The 15,942-nt window shown below is 42.8% G+C and overlaps 1 protein-coding gene across 5 annotated transcripts in view; it reads right to left on the minus strand.

Annotated features, from left to right (window-relative positions):
* Positions 1-15,942, minus strand: part of ZZEF1 (zinc finger ZZ-type and EF-hand domain containing 1) — a 115,844-nt gene that overhangs the window by 56,413 nt on the left and 43,489 nt on the right. For 3 of the 5 annotated variants that reach the window (XM_059908025.1, XM_059908023.1, XM_059908026.1), the window contains 10 exons: positions 15,553-15,686; positions 11,395-11,465; positions 10,305-10,419; positions 6,554-6,713; positions 5,487-5,608; positions 5,278-5,400; positions 4,187-4,353; positions 4,019-4,100; positions 2,872-3,073; positions 1,643-1,791 (listed from right to left, as the gene is read on the minus strand). In XM_059908025.1, the coding sequence (XP_059764008.1) occupies positions 1,643-1,791; positions 2,872-3,073; positions 4,019-4,100; positions 4,187-4,353; positions 5,278-5,400; positions 5,487-5,608; positions 6,554-6,713; positions 10,305-10,419; positions 11,395-11,465; positions 15,553-15,686 (1,325 nt within the window). The remainder of the gene's footprint in view (positions 1-1,642; positions 1,792-2,871; positions 3,074-4,018; positions 4,101-4,186; positions 4,354-5,277; positions 5,401-5,486; positions 5,609-6,553; positions 6,714-10,304; positions 10,420-11,394; positions 11,466-15,552; positions 15,687-15,942) is intronic. The other 2 variants (XM_059908027.1, XM_059908024.1) reach the window with 1 other exon arrangement.

The raw sequence follows: 15,942 nt of genomic DNA on the forward strand, positions 1-15,942 counted from the left end.
CAAAGCAGAAGTATAAAACGCGGTGCATACTCTCAGGAAGTTTCAATCTACTTCGGGGAGATCAGACAGATACATGGGTTAAAAAAAAAAAAAAAAAAAAAGGTAAACATAAATAAAACATTAAAAGCATTAAAACTACCACTACTGTAAAGCATAAGATTATCAAGTGCCAAATGCCTAGAAGGGACACCCAGTGCTGAGAATTCACAGGAGAGAGCTCCTGGCAGGTTAAAGTAACTAAAAAAAGCCTCCTGGAGGGGATGGGCTTTGGACTGGACCCTGAAGACTGGGCAGGTTTGGCCCTGAGGAACACAACCATGAGCAAAAGTTAAGAGTCAGTGGGGAGACTGACCTGGCCTGAAGTCTCAGCTGGGGAGTGGTGGGAACTAGAGTCAGATAGGTAAGGTGAAAGGAGACTGTAGAGAGCCTTGACTGTCACACTGAGGAGTTTAGACTTCACCCTGTGGGCAACGGGGAGCCATTAATGGTGCTTGGCAGTGGAATGACAAGATAATGCAGTGATTAAAAAAAACTTGGTAGGTACCAATGTTAACAATGCAAGTGCAAGATGAGGGTCTGAATAAAGATGGAGACAGAGGAAACAGACAGTGATGAACATCTCAAGGAAGAAGCCACAGGGCTTGCAGCTGACTGGACAGGAAAGGTGAGAACAAGGTGGGGATAAAGGCGATGCTAGGGGGCAGTGGCTCAATGCCTGGGAAAACAATAATGACAGTAACAGGAGCGAGAAGTCCAGGGAGACGTCCTGGTTTTACACCTCTGAGTTAAAGGGAATCAGAACACTGAAATGGAAATACCTAACAGCAAGATGGGGATACACGACTGGAGCCTGGGAGAAGAACCAGGGCTGGAAACTGACATTTAGGTATTTTTCACACAGATATGACAACAGAAGAGAGGAGACAGGATCAAGTCTTGGTGGGGTGCAGGAAAGGGGAGAAAGCCCAAATGAAGCCTACTCTTTAGAGAAGGAGGAAGAAGAGAGGTCAATAAAGGAGGTAGATGGAGTGGTGAGATCAAGAGAAGACAGTGGGCTGCCATGGAATAAGAGAAGAGAGGGTCTGAAGGAGCAGAGAGGCAAAGGAGAAGAGAAGCTGAGCAAGAACCCCTGGATTCAGCAATTAACCACTGAAGAACTGGGGTAGGGGGAGGCAGGAAGAAGGGAGGAAAAGTAGTAGAGCAGAGAGAGAGGGGCGGAGAGATGAAGAAGAGACAGTGGGCAAACTTGTTTCGTTTTTAATTATTATAAGCCTAAATAATGTGTTACTGTTCCATGGAGAACAAATAAGTACAGCATAAATCATTTATTCTGAAGTTTGACTCAGCGGGCACCGGAAATAGACTCGACTTGTTTGTTTAATAACTCCATCAAGAGAGATTTACTGAGCACCTACTGTATATCACTGAAGAATCAGTCAGTCAATACTTCTGAACACCCATTACACTGGCCCCTGTGGGGCACACTGGGGACCCCAAGTGAACAAGGGATAGTTTCTGCCCTCGAGGAGCTAACAGCTTAGTGGGGGTGATAAGATACAAACACAGATGTTTATAATTTAAAGTAATAAATATTAGTAAACATTTCCCATTCCAAATACAAAGACAAGAAAAGAGTAAATACCTCCTTATTATCCTGGGGTGGGTGAGTGGGCCAGCTTGCTTCTAATCCCAACTCTGGACATATTTGGTGCCTGAAGACAGGTTTCCACAAGGGGGAGTTTAGGACTAATGCCATTTTTGCCTGAGGTATTGCCATGTTACTTCCTAACTCTGGAAAGAGAAAAAGAAGGCTGATGAGAGCTCTATTTTTTCCTTAATATACTGAGAATCTTTGAACTGGTGAAGAAAAGGTTTTAAAAAAACTTGGGCATTAAGACTTGGAGGGAATTCACACACATTTAGCAGAATGTAATTGTGATACTTCATAAACAAATACCCCAATGAACCCAAGCCATCCGGCAGTCCTGAAATGTTACCATTCTGTACGACAGCTTCAGTTACAGGTTCCTCTGAAATGACTAACCTGTGTAGTAAGTTGAAAACAGAATGGGAACTACCTCTAGGGTATAACAGGAGACCATTTAGAAATGTTTCATTATGGGGACATGTTCACAATTCGTAAACTTAAGTTTGTAAAAACAATAACAGCAATAATTAAATACCCACCATATATGTGTTTATGAATAAACAAAGAAAAAAGATTAGATAGAAATAGATTAAAATGTTAATAATAGTTATCTCTGGGTATTAGGATTAAAAATGGCTTTTCCCCTTGGCTTTTTTCCATTACGCAATTTTTCTATGATATTTTACTTTTAAAGTGAGGAAAAACTCAAGACATGATATAGAAATAAAATACACTAGAAAGTTTCATTCTATTTCTTGTTTCACTCATCCTTGGATGAATTTAACAAATAAGTTGAAATCACTTTAAGGCTAAATCCGCGTTCACATATTTATACATATTCACACAAATATTCACATAATTAGAGAATATACAATTAATTTATTCCATATTTCTGCCTTCTTGTTGGAGTACGCCAAAACTGACTCACAAAAAAATGATGACAACGCTGCCAAAACTCAGCTCCCCCCCAACTTGTCCTCCACAGACAGGGAAGCCACCGTGTCCTTCCTCGGCAATGTCCCCAGTGTCTGAGTCAAGCAGCTTGATGAAAATGGTGTCAATGTAGACATCTTATTCTGGTTTAGTTTAAAGGAAACTGAAAGGGAATTTTATCAATCCCCTTTGCTCTGTCGCTATGTGGAGACAACTTACACGAAAGGGGTACCACCTTGCTCTTCAATGTGGCTGTTAGCAAGAAGGGAAGGGATGGTCTGTGGACTTACGATGCAGGGATTTGAGTGCCATGCACTGGGAAGCGAGGCGTCCCATCAGCCGGGAAACAAGGAGCTGTAAATCCAAGCCCCAAGACACGGCGACATCAGGCAGGCCATAGGCAGTGACGGTGAATTTGTAGCCCCACTCATTGTTGCTGCTGTCAGAGTGAAAGAGAAACTGCAGCCGGGGACCAGCCTTAAAGGTCACTTTCTAGAGACAAACAAAGAAGTCATGTGGTCAAACTGATTAGAGAAGGTAGCATTTCAGTAATAAGCATGTTCTTCGCGACTCAAAAAAATCTAAATATAAGATTGGTCTAAATATAAAATTGGTCCCTGGTGGTCCAGTGGTTAAGACCCCGCGCTTCCACTGCAGGGGGCATGGGTTTGACCCCTGGTCAGGGAACTAAGATCCCGCATGCCACGCGGCCAAAAAAAAAAAAAAAAAAATTGGTCTATATTCCTACCATTATATCTTATCACCCCCACCAAAACTACTAAAGGAGAAATGTATAACGGAGTGACTGAAACAGAAAATTCACAACTGCATGTTACGAAGAAGCAAAGTTGAAAACTGCTGGTCGGTTTTCTAAACCTCAGATGTCCATCTGAGGCATGCTGCCCGCTCCTCTGCTCCCAACCAGGACCGTGGACAGCAGAGAGAAGGTCAATGGTGAAGCAGCACTTAACTTCCCAGCCCCAGAGACCATGCGGCCCTAACTGTGAGGGAGATCCTGGCTTTCATCACCATGGTCAGGGCCCTCCTGGACTCACTGGCCCTTTCTTGCTAAGGATTACAACTCCCCATTTACTCTGACAATGTGATATAAACCAGGGGTGGCAAACTGGTCCTATGAAGAACCAGAGAGTAAATCATTAGACTTTCTGGGCCATACAGCCTCTGTTGCAACGACTCAACCCCACCACTACAGTGCCAACGCAGCTACAGATGAAACAAACAAATGGGCACAGCTGTATCCCAAAAAACTTTATTTACAAAACAGGTACTGAACTCTGCTATAAACACTTCCCTTTACGAAAAGTGTAATATAAGTGCTTCCCTTCAAAGACCATATCTCTATTACCGCCTGAGGCTGACAAAAGGAGAATTGACACAAAAGCAAGTATGGCATGGCTCTCTGGGAACACCACTCACCTTGGGCCATTTATCAGTGCCAACTTTTGTGTCATAGCGTGTTTTCCCACCTCTAGCGTCGGTAAATTCCAGATAATCATACCTGTGAAAGCATAATCTCTATCACTTTCCGTCTCTCATTTCTGATCCATTATTGCTTGGGGAAAAAGAACAGGTGAGTTGTTGTACCTTTTTTCAGTTTCACATCTCTCATCAAATTCCACCTCAAAATAGGTTGCCCCTGGGCTAACAAAGACAGACACCTCGTGGCAGTTATTTTCATAGTTGTGAGCAGACTCCTTGGTCCACGTATGTAACACCACAGGACGTTCCTGTTGCCAAGTCTCGACATCCAGCTACGTAGACAAATGAGTTAAGAAAGAAGGGTTTTCATCACTCTACATCCAGCCATACACAGGAAACTGTGTTGTGCATCAGTGCCCCAGACAGTAGCCTTTGACATCCCTACTCAAATCATCACACAGGCTAAAAATATACCTGACGTTCCCATCTATACATATCGATCAACATACATTTACTCAGCAGAGAAGACATGGGGTTTCTATTGCGTTATAGTAACTCTGATTATCTTTTATTTTTCTAATATATTTTATTTTTCTAATATATTTTCTATATATGACTATCTGTAAGAACTATTTCTTACAAACCAGTACTAGCATGAAGTTCCAGTACTAGCATGAAAGACCTTACACTTCTATTTGAGACCTTGGCAAACCTGAGCCCATCTTGTCTTCTCCCTCCCTTTTTCAGTCTTTGCTTTTTTTGTCTTTAAAACAGGCTTTTAAATATATGCCCTTTCTACTCCCACAGAGTTGTGAGATTCAAACAAGACAGTGAAAAAGCTTTTTGTCCTATAAGGCTGAGTAAGGCAGAAAATGCTTTTAAATACCCAACCCTCTAATTTGCCTTTCAACACAGATTTTCTCTTCTGGACTTCAATTTGGTTAATCATTCACATGGTTTTTATATAATTTCATGTGCTATAGAACGATGAAATTAATCTATGTACAGCTTCCTCTGTGTCTCCCATCTAATGCTGACCATGCCAAATCAACTCAGACTGGCATTTATCCTTGCTGGCAAAACCAACACTGATAAAGTTGATAGACACAGATAAAGTACTGATAAAACACAGAGGGGGCTCTTCTAGAGGTAACTTATTCGTGTAGACCTGTAACTGAGTGGTATGTCTCATTACGTATGGTCACAGCGCTCCTAAGAGGGGATACAAAGCAGGTTCAAATGCCAGCTCGAGGTACCTTGTTCAGTCCTCCATCAGGGTCACTGCAGAGCTCCTTCAACAGCTCTGTCAGGGCACTGAACTCTCTCAAGAGCGTGCAGTGTGAAATATCTAATGTGCAAAAGTCCAGCAGAAAGATCACCTACAGGAAGATGAACGAAGCACTTAGCGTCCACCTCAGACTCTGCCCCCTCCCACCCCTTACAAATGGCTGCCACTCTGTCTTACCAGTTGACGAGCTGCCATTGAAAACACCGAATTACATAATTTTTCTACTACGGTTTTCCCGCTATACTGTGACAAAAGAGATTCCAAAATCACTCTCATGCGTGCCAGAAACTGTCCCACATCTGTCAAAACATAAAGAAAATAATTAATATTTTATATGGTAGAAACATCACTTGCTTGGTCATCATCAAGGACAAAGCTGGAGAGGGTCACAGAAGCTGTGGAGGGAATTCCCTGTCAGAAAGACCACGAGACCATTTAAGTGTCATACAAACGTTTTCCTCTGGGAGGGAAAAGCACTGCAAATCTCAGTAAAAGTTTACTTTTAAAGTGAGTGATTTTTTTTTTTTTTTTTTTTTTTTTGTCTTTGCTACTTTTCAATGGGGTGGAGATATCCCTTTTATACGTGAAGGTACATGGCTGACCAACCCAGTTACTGGTCTGCCTCTCCCTTTGTTTACAAAGGGCCTGTCTCTAGGTACGCCATATGGCAGGCCAAACTTGAAGAGCCAAGACTCAATACTGTAAGCATTTTTGACATGGCTGCTGAGACCAAGTTTGATGGAACTGATTTTTCTACATACAAATTCTCAGAACCTGTTGGGTTTCATATAATTTTCTGTGGGTTTATGGGACATGAATCTGAATATTTTCAGTACCAGCAAAGATCACAGAAGTGCTCACATGTACCTTAGATTTTTAAAGTTCAAGACTTTCTTTTTTGGATAATTTGATTAAAACAGGGAAGACAGACTCTACTGAAGAATACAGTATCATCTAAGAGTGCTGTATGACCGCAGAGGCAATGTTTAGGCCGTGAAATTACCCAACCGTACAATAAAAACACTTAGGCATACTACTTCATTCAGACAGGAAACTGAGCAAAAAGACATGCTACAGAATTCCATCTTAAGAAGAAAATAACAACCTGAAAACAGATCTGATTTGTAATAATGAAATGAAAACCACACACACTCTGTTCTATGCATGAGGTACTAAGAAGAGAGCACACACAGAGTCAAACCCCAACATCTATCTGTTTTCATGGATTTTGTACTGAAACTCACATTTTTCAATAAGGTCAGCGGCAAGATCTTTGGCTCCAGAGTCCGTGCTCTTCAGCTGCAGGTAGCACCAGGACAGCAGGCTGCCTTGGACAGACCAGAACAGGGAGAAGAGCACAGAGCCCACCTCCCCTTGGGCCCCATCGACCATCAACAGCTCACACTACAAGGGAGGAGAGAAATGGAAAGTGTTTACAACAGGCCATTCACAGAACACAGCCAGGGGCGTACTCTAAGAGAGCAGCTGTCAGAGACAAAGAGATTCTAGAGAAGTGGGGAATATTCAACCCAAAAATGACCAAGAAAGATGGTATTATGAAAACTCCTCTCTTGCCCTCCAGCTGTTCAGAGCCTTTACAGATGGTTTGGACTCCACGTGCCATCCCCCTTCCACCCCTTAGGAACCTTAGCCACGGTTATCTCGCCCCTCTCTCCCTCTCTCTCCCTCTCTCTCTCTCTCTCTCTCTCTCTCTCTCTCTCTCTCTCACACACATCTTCAAAAATTCCTTTTCTCTCCGGCTCCGTCCCCTGAGCCTTCAATCAAATCTCTCCCATTTTAAAAGACAATTCTTTATCCCACTATGGCTCTCTAACCATCATCTTTATTCTCCAGTTTCTCTGAAGAGTCAAATGACCTCTAGGGATAAATTCTTGCATCTACAAACCACAAGATATATTACTTCCATGTAAATGCCCCGAATTGGAAACAACCCAACTATCCCTCCAAAGTAAAATGGATAAATAAATTATGGCAGATTCATAAGGGGAATATTGTGTGCCAGTGGGTTGGGGGTGGGGGGGGGGGGAGAACTGCAACACATACATCAACATGCATGAATCTCAAAAATGCTGTTGAGTGAAAAAAACTTGTCCCAGAAGACTGTATGCCACTTGACTCCATTAAAGACCAAAACCAGGGAAAACAAGCCTGCTATGTAGGGATAAGTAGAAAGAAAAACAAGGAAATGATGAACATAAATTTCAGAATGGTGGCTACCTCTGATGAGGAAGGAGGAAGGTGAGCCATGGAAGGGCACTGGGCAGGGGGGGCAGACTGCAAAAATATTGGTAATGTTCCACTTCTTAAAATGGATAGTTGTTTCTTTAAATTGTCCATCAATATACATATTTTTTGTACGTGTGTTCCGTTTGAAAAAGTTGCCTACACCTGCTGTGCTTGCCTTTCCCCTCCCTGCCATTCTACCCCTCCTGCCCCCACCACTCGTTGAAGCCATTCGTCAAAGGCATTAGTTGCCACCTAGAGAGCAAAGCCTCCCCACTGAACCTCAGCCCTGGTAGCTGTGCCAACCACGGTCCTACTTGAAGCTCTCTCCTCTCTCAGCTTCTGTGGCCCCTGACTTTCTTCCTGCCTCTCCTTCTTACTCTCCTGGCTGCCCTTTCTACACAGATGCCCACAGGCGATGAGAGGACATTGACATTCATGGCTTCAACTGTCACCTGCTGGTGAATGACTGCAAATCCCCATCTCCAGCACTGACTCAGCTCCTGAGGGTCCAACCAGACACTGTCACCTGAAGTCCTACCAGAACCATAAACCCAACATGTTCAAAGCCTGGCCGTTACCATTCTCCTCTTCAAATACCTGCTCCTCCCCATCTTGTCACTGGCCTGTTACTTATGCCGTTCGATTAAGAACACCCCTTCCTCTATGCCTGATCAGACTCCGTTCGTGGGCTCACAAGGAGCTCCAGCACCACCTCCTCCAAAAAGCCCTTCTCAAGCTCTACTGCCTTCTCCCACCAGATAGGGTCAGGTGTGCTCTTCTGTACCCACAGGACCTATGCTTTTAGGCCCTTACTGTGTTATAACTGATCACATGTTTGCCTGCTCCTCAAGACTGTGCTCTTTTGGCACTGTACCCCCGTGCCTCGCACAGGGCCCGGCACATAGCAGGCTTTTAGTGGATCTCTACTGAATTAACAGACTTGCGAGAAATTTTTCAGACTAGGTACATTTCTGACCACCTTGAAAAAAAGTTTTTTTAAATCTAACTCTTCTTCTTTAGTACAACCATAAATGTTTCTTACTCAAAGAGATAATTCAAGGAAATATCTCAATGGCTGCAGTGATCCCTGGCCTGGGAGGTTCAGTGAAGTTTCTAACTTCCTTTGTATCACAGGAAAGTGACAGGGAAGAAAAGACAATCATGTGATCTCCAAATAGTGAAGATTATAAGGAATTCTCTTGGACAAATGCTATCTCGCTCTCTACGTACAACTCACAGCACACCTGACCGAGTGGAAAGGGGACAAGACTAAGAGTCGAATAGCCTGTGTTTTAGTCCTGGCTCCAGCGCATACCGGCTCACGCAGGAGGCAGAATTAACACCCACGAAAACCAGTGAGAACACTGGAGACTTGTGCCCAGGGGCACTGATGATGGGAACGTAGAACTTAAGAATTCAGCGGTCTGGGAAACACAGAATTTAGATGAGCTCCAGAAGAAAGGGCAAGTGTGGGAAATGGCAGAAATAAAAACAGATGAGAATGACACACGGCTAACCAGGGCAGAGCAAAAACTGATGGGCAGTAGGCTGGAGTAAGATTTTTAAGGGAGACTCAAGAGATGGGTCTGGAAAGAAGACAGAAAGGAGAAAATAACCAAAGAGAACATTAACGTGACAGCAGAAAATAGAGCATTGATTAAAAACAGTTAAGGCTTATAAAGTCAATACATTACCTTAAAGAACACAGGCATCACAGTAAAATAAAAATAACCCTGAATTTAAACTAATATTAGGTCTAAATAGTGGCCAGCCCAGTGTGACCTAGCACACTACAAATGACAACCCAGCACACTGAAAGCTCTCTAAGGTCCCTGTGAGCAAATGGGGGGGTAAGTGCTGAGTGGCCTACCACCGCAGGCAGCTGGGAATGAACTAAATCACGGCTCTAGAAGCAACCTGAAAACAGCAAAGCACCAACAAAAACATAAGAGATTTAAAGACACCAAGTTCAGCCACGTCATTAAACACATCAAGGGTGTGGTCTGCACTCTCTCCACAACATCTCCTCTAACTCCCTGGTTCCTGTATTTTATCCAGAGAGGCAGTGCTTGGTCCGCTACTACAGGGCTTCTGCTACTTCAGAATCTCTGGGGGTGCTTGATACAATGCAGAGTTTTAAGCCCTACCCCCAGAGATTCTAAATCAGTAGCTTGGGGTGGGACCTAGAAATCCAAATGTTTGCCACAATGTACCAGGCGATTCTGATCCAGGTGACAAATGGACTACGTTTTGAGAAACAAAATCCTTCATGTTAAAAAAAAAAAAAGAAAAAAACTTTAAAATATCATTAGCACAGAAAAAAAGAGACCATCTTTTCAGATTTGATTAGCCTGTGGGTTTGCTAAGTAATCTTAAATTTTAAAAAAAGTTAAAGGCTTTTTCCACAGAATTCACACCACAAATATAGGACTATGCGCTGGGCTCGCTGACTGACACCACGAGGGCACTCAGTAAATACCCACTCCTTTTCAAAGGGAGTCTTACTGAGCACTTTCAGGTATTTATTGCTGGCTGACTACCAAGGCGCAGGGAAGCACCCTCTCGCTCATCTGCAGGAGCTGCTGACTAGAAGCAAAGGCAGGCGGGGAAACCTCTGTGCACGTGTGTGACAGTCACCGGCAAAGTTACAATCGTGCTGTAAATGAGGGCTAAAGGGGAAGGAGCCATGACTGCCCCACCCCGTCTCCTAAAGGCAAGAGGCACAGGAAGCAGTGCGGCATCAGTTACCTCTCGAGCGGCAACAGACAGCAGAGCGCTCACGGCCGCCAGCACTTCACCGATGTCCACGCCGGCCAGGTCGCCTTTCTCAGGTAACAGCAGAAGGCCGCCTGGGTCCTTATCACTGGAAGGACACAAATTAGTCATGACACCTTGTTTCAGGAAGGGGATTTTCACGCTGTCTATCTCTAAAGGTTCCAAAAGGGAACCTAGCAAGATTTCACTGTCAGTTCTATGGGATGTGAGGAGTTTGGGTCAGGAAAAGGCCAGGGTCCCAGCTGGGTCTGTGCCACTGTCTGTCCACATGTACTTATGTAAGCACAGGCCCATAAATCTGCAAGTCCTCAGAAAAGATTCCAGGGAATAAACACGATGAATAAATCACCTTGGCCACCAACAGGAAATACACCTAACCTCATGACTGCTAATCTGACAATCCAGGCTAAACACTCCCTGTGTCTTCAAAGGTTCTTCACATGAGCCCCAGGCTCTTTCATCATCCTTGATAGTCGATTCTGAAGACATTTTATACAGTCCTCTAAATCGGCCTCCGTACCAGGTATAGTCTGACCTGCAGACAGTTGCTCAGGCTTTTAGTCCCCTCCCTCCTTCAAAAGTCTATATATACCTCTAATAATGCAACCTACAGGCCCATGAGCTTCTTTGGGAGTCAAAGCAGGTAATGGTCTCCATGTCACCCCTCCCAGCACAGTTTTTGCTAAACTACCACTCTGTGCCTCTGCAGTTGGGCTTTAACGTATCTGGGTTTTTAGACTTGAGGACTGGACTCCAAACTCCTTCAGCTTCTGTTTTTGTCTTCAAAAATCATGTAGAAACTGAAGCATTCAAGGCGATTCCCCATGGGTTCAACTCTGAAGTGTCTTACAGTGACTGGGACTTGGAGCAAGCTCTTGACAAGACTATTATTCTACCACTGTTTTGGTCACTTCTGAGTCTACTGATACCTCACTCTAGAAACCTGGCTGAGTGAGGGAAGTACTTGGTTACTCCAAAAGCACGGGAAAGGAAGGGAGAGCTCAAGAAAACAACGCTGCAAAGATCTGAAATACTGGACTGCTGAAAAGAACTGTAGACTTACCTAAAATACGTGCAGAGTGAGCGGAAAGTGAGCTGCAGGGACTGCTTGTGTTCCTGCTCGGTGACATTCTTCTAGAACACAAGAAGCTGCATAGTCAGGAAATCTATTCCACAACATTCTAGAGCCCTAGAGCAGCGCAAAATGCCATGGCCCACTGATCCCAAACATGGGGAAAGCCGGGGTCAGCACACCACCTGACGGGCCCAACTTAGACCTGGCCCAGCGCGAAGAGGGAGCAGAACCAAGAGACGGCAGGTGTACGTCTGTTCACTGCGGAAGCTGACATTTCCAAGCCTTCCTGCAGGAAAGCTTGATGCAAATGTTAGGAAGGTGACTTCCAAAAGATGTCTATTTTCATCCCTGGGCAGGCCATCCCAAGAGGAGGGGGCAGAGACAGAGCGCCTTTCTGGTGAGCTTTCTGTTTGTTTTTTTAAACAGGATCTAAGCTTTCTCTGTATAAGTCCAAACAGCCTACGGTGACAGTTGAAGGAATCACATCCCCTGATGAGGCTATGGGTTACTCTGCGGGCACTTTTTTTTTTTCTTAATTCAATAAATGTGTTGAACACCTACTGCTATGCAAGGCACTGGCAGAGATTTCCAGAGGATTTAAGACCCAGGGCCCTGCCTGGTGCAAGAGGGCGGGAGAGATAAGATATGGTCACAAATGACAGCAGTTTAATTCATCTGCACGAGAAGGGAAAAAAAATATAGACCTTACCACTGCTGTCAGATAGATGGGCAAAGGAAAAGTTAATGGGCTGCTTTACTAACACACAGCAATGTCATTCAAGAGGTCGCATGTCCTCTATTTTTCTGTGTGGGACACGAGCTAACAAAAAAACCATTTGCTCAGCTGCCTGATAAATGCTTCCAGCAAACAAGTGGGACAGAGATTCTTCCACAATTCAGAGTCAGCTGATGCTGTCAAAGGTTAAAACTCACGAAGTAAAAACTGATCCAAAGGGAACCCCTCGTGCACTGTTGGTGGGAATGTAATCGGTGCAGCCATTATAGAAAATGAATGGCTTTTGAGGGTGCTCAAAAAATTAAAAACAGAACTACCATATGATCCAGCAAATTCCACTCCTGGATATTTATCCAGAGAAAACAAAAACACTAATTAGAAAAGATATATGCACCCTTATATTCATTGCAGCATTATTTACAATAGCCAAGATATGGAAGCAACCTAAGTGCCCATCAACAGATGAACGGATAAAGAAGATGTGAGATATACACACACACACACACACACACACACACACACACACACACGATGAACGAATATTAGCCATAAAATCTCGCCATTTGTGACATGGATGGACCTAGAGGGTATTATGCTAAGTGAAATAAGTCACACAGAGAAAGACAAATATTGTATGATTTCATTTATATGTAGAATTTAAAAAACAAAACAAATGAACAAACATAACGAAACAGGAACAAAGTCATAGATACAAAGATGGTTCCCAGAAACAGGTGGTTCCCAGAGGGGAGAGGGGTGGAAGGAGGGAAGAAATAGATGAGGGAGATTAAGAGGTACAAACTTCCAGCTGCAGATTAAATGAGTCCCAGGTATGAAATGCACAGTGTGGAGAATATAGTCAATAACTATGTAATATCTTCATATGGTGACATATCATAAAATAGACTTATCGTGGTGATCATTTTGAAATGTACAGAAATATTGAATCACTATGCTGTATAACAGGAAATAATGTAGTGCTGTAGGTCAATTACACTTCAAAAACAAACAAACTCATAGAAAAAGAGATCAGAGGCAGGGGTCAGAGGAATTGGATGAAGGCAGTCAAAAGGTACAAACTTCTAGTTATGAGCTAAATACTAGGAATGTAACGTACAACGTGATAAATGTGATTAGCACTGCTGCGTGTTATATATGAAAGAGGTCAAGAGAGTAAATCCTAAGAGTTCTCATCACAAGGAGAAAAATTGTTTTTCCGTTTCTTTAATTTTGAGATTTCTTTAATTTATATGAGATGATGGATGTTCATCCAATTTATTGTGATAATCATTTCATGATGTATGTAAGTCAGGTCATTATGCTGTGCACCTTAAACTTATACAATGCTGTATGTCAATATATCTCAATAAAACTAGAAGAAAAAAACCTGATCCCTCAAGCTGATATGCAAATTTTGCAGGCAGCTGAAAACAACCAAAGATCCTCCCTCCTCTCGGAAACCTTCCTCCATCACTTAACCTGAACAAAATTCTCCTCTAAACACCTATTGCATATAGGGTCAGTTTTTCCTTGTGGCAGTGCCCCCAACTGGACTGCAGTCATTTGGCATCAGGGACCACATTTTATGCTTCTTTTATTCCCTTTTTTGTTTCTATGGGGCTTTATGCATCCGACAGGGCACTTTTATTGCATTTACTAATTAGCTGTTACATACAGAAATGCCCTTTTAAATGCTGCATCTCGTTTTCTTCATCAAAGTCTTCTCAGTAATTCTAATAGTTGTTTGTCTAAACAGACAAATAATGATTATTTGTTTTATTCTTTCTAATTGTTATTTTTAAAATTTCTTTTCTTTGTCCTACAGCACTGGCTAGGCCTTCTAATATAATATCAAAGAGAAGCAGTGACAGTAAGCATCCTTGTTTTATACCTCATTTTGGAAGGGATGAGTCAGTGTCCCAAAGACCAGTACATTGTTTATTGTAGGTTTTGGATACATGCCCTCCAAGAGATTAAGGAACTTCCCTTTTATATCAAGTTTGCTAATGGTTTTGTTGTTTGAATCATCATCAGAAGTTAATCTTATTAAAATTTTTTCTGCATTTATCAATATGATTTTTTTCCTCTCTGATTTCATTGACTGATTTTCTAATGTTAAACCATCCTTGAATTCCTAGGATAAATCATAATTTTGGGTGGGAAGATTAAAACTTGGTTGTATTTTCTTTACAGATATAAACTGAAATATTTATGAATAAAATAAGTCAGGGATTTACTTTGAAATAATAAAGAGGGGTGGGAGTGGGTGAAGTATATTACAGATGAAACAAGATTAGCCTAAGTTTATAATTATTGAATCTAGGTGATGAGTACACTTAGGGGGTTGGAGGGATTCATTATATGTATTATTTAGTCTAGTTTTGTATTTAGATTTTCCCATAATAAAAAGTTAAAATAGGGGCTTCCCTGGTGGCTCAGTGGTTAAGAATCCGCCTGCCAATGCAGGGGACTCGGGTTCGAGCCCTGGTCTCGGAAGATCCCACATGCCGCGGAGCAACTAAGCCCGAGCGCCACAACTACTGAGCCTGTGCTCTAGAGCTCGTGAGCCACAACTACTGAGCCCATGTGCTGCAACTACTGAAGCCCGCGTGCCTAGAGCCTGTGCTCCACAACAAGAGAAGCCACCACAATGAGAAGCCTGCACACCAGAAGAAAGAGTAGCCCCCACTCGACGCAACTAAAGAAAGCCCGCATGCAGCAACGAAGACCTAATGCAACCACAAATAAATAAATAAATAAATAAATTTATTTTAAAAAAAAAAAGTTAAAATGTTGGAACCTCCCTGATGGTCCAGTGGTTAAGAATCCACCTGCCAATGCAGGGGACTAAGGTTTGATCCCTGGTCAGGGAACTAAGATCCCACATGCCACAAGCAACTAAGCCCACGCGCCACAACTAGAGAGCCCTCGTGTCGCAGCTACAGAGCCCACACACTCTGGAGCCCGTGCGCCACCAGGGAGAAGCCTGTGCACCACAACTAGAGAGAAGCCCGCGCCCTGCCACGATGAGCCCACGCTCCGCAATGAAAGATCCCATGTGCCACAACTAAGACCCAAAATAAATGCATAAATAAAAATAAATATTAAATAAAAGGTTAAAATGTTAAAAAGAACACTTGGTTGTAGGCATGTCATAAAGCTGAAGGAGACTAAGCTCTCCCTTTGTGATTCAACAGGTTCTAAAACGGAGGTCAGGATTATCTGTCATCCCCACCCTGAGTACAGTGCTATGTCCTTAGATACCTGTGTCCCACACAAAACTTTGCACACAGTATTAAATACACATTTAGGAAACTGAAACAGAGGATATTCAGAGAAAACAAAGACTAATAAGTTTCACCCCAACAGAGTTCTGGAATGGAATCCGTACTTTTAACGTAAATAATTACCATCATGGTGAAGAGATGGTCCCGCCGGGTCTGTCGATCAGGAAAGAAGACGGCAGCCCCATTAAGAAGGGTATTCCTGACTTCTTGTTTCAATATTTCCATGGGTGCAGAGTCTCCATCCACCCTATCCACCACTGATAAAAATGAATAATCAGCTTTAATATATCCCACCTATTCACTTACAATATATATATCAGCTTTAGCCCATAAACTCGCTACCAGAGCAAAGAAATACTTCTGTACAGGCTAGGCAGTGTAAAGAAATTATTTTTTTATTTGTTTACATTTAACAAAAATAAATACTCTATGTACCAGCTTTTATTTCATTATTTCTGTCCTTTTGAGACACAACTTGGCGAAGCTTTAAAAATAACTTCAGATGATCACGTG

Source organism: Balaenoptera ricei, chromosome 20 (assembly GCF_028023285.1).
Source record: "Balaenoptera ricei isolate mBalRic1 chromosome 20, mBalRic1.hap2, whole genome shotgun sequence".
Taxonomy (NCBI): Eukaryota; Metazoa; Chordata; class Mammalia; order Artiodactyla; family Balaenopteridae; genus Balaenoptera; species Balaenoptera ricei.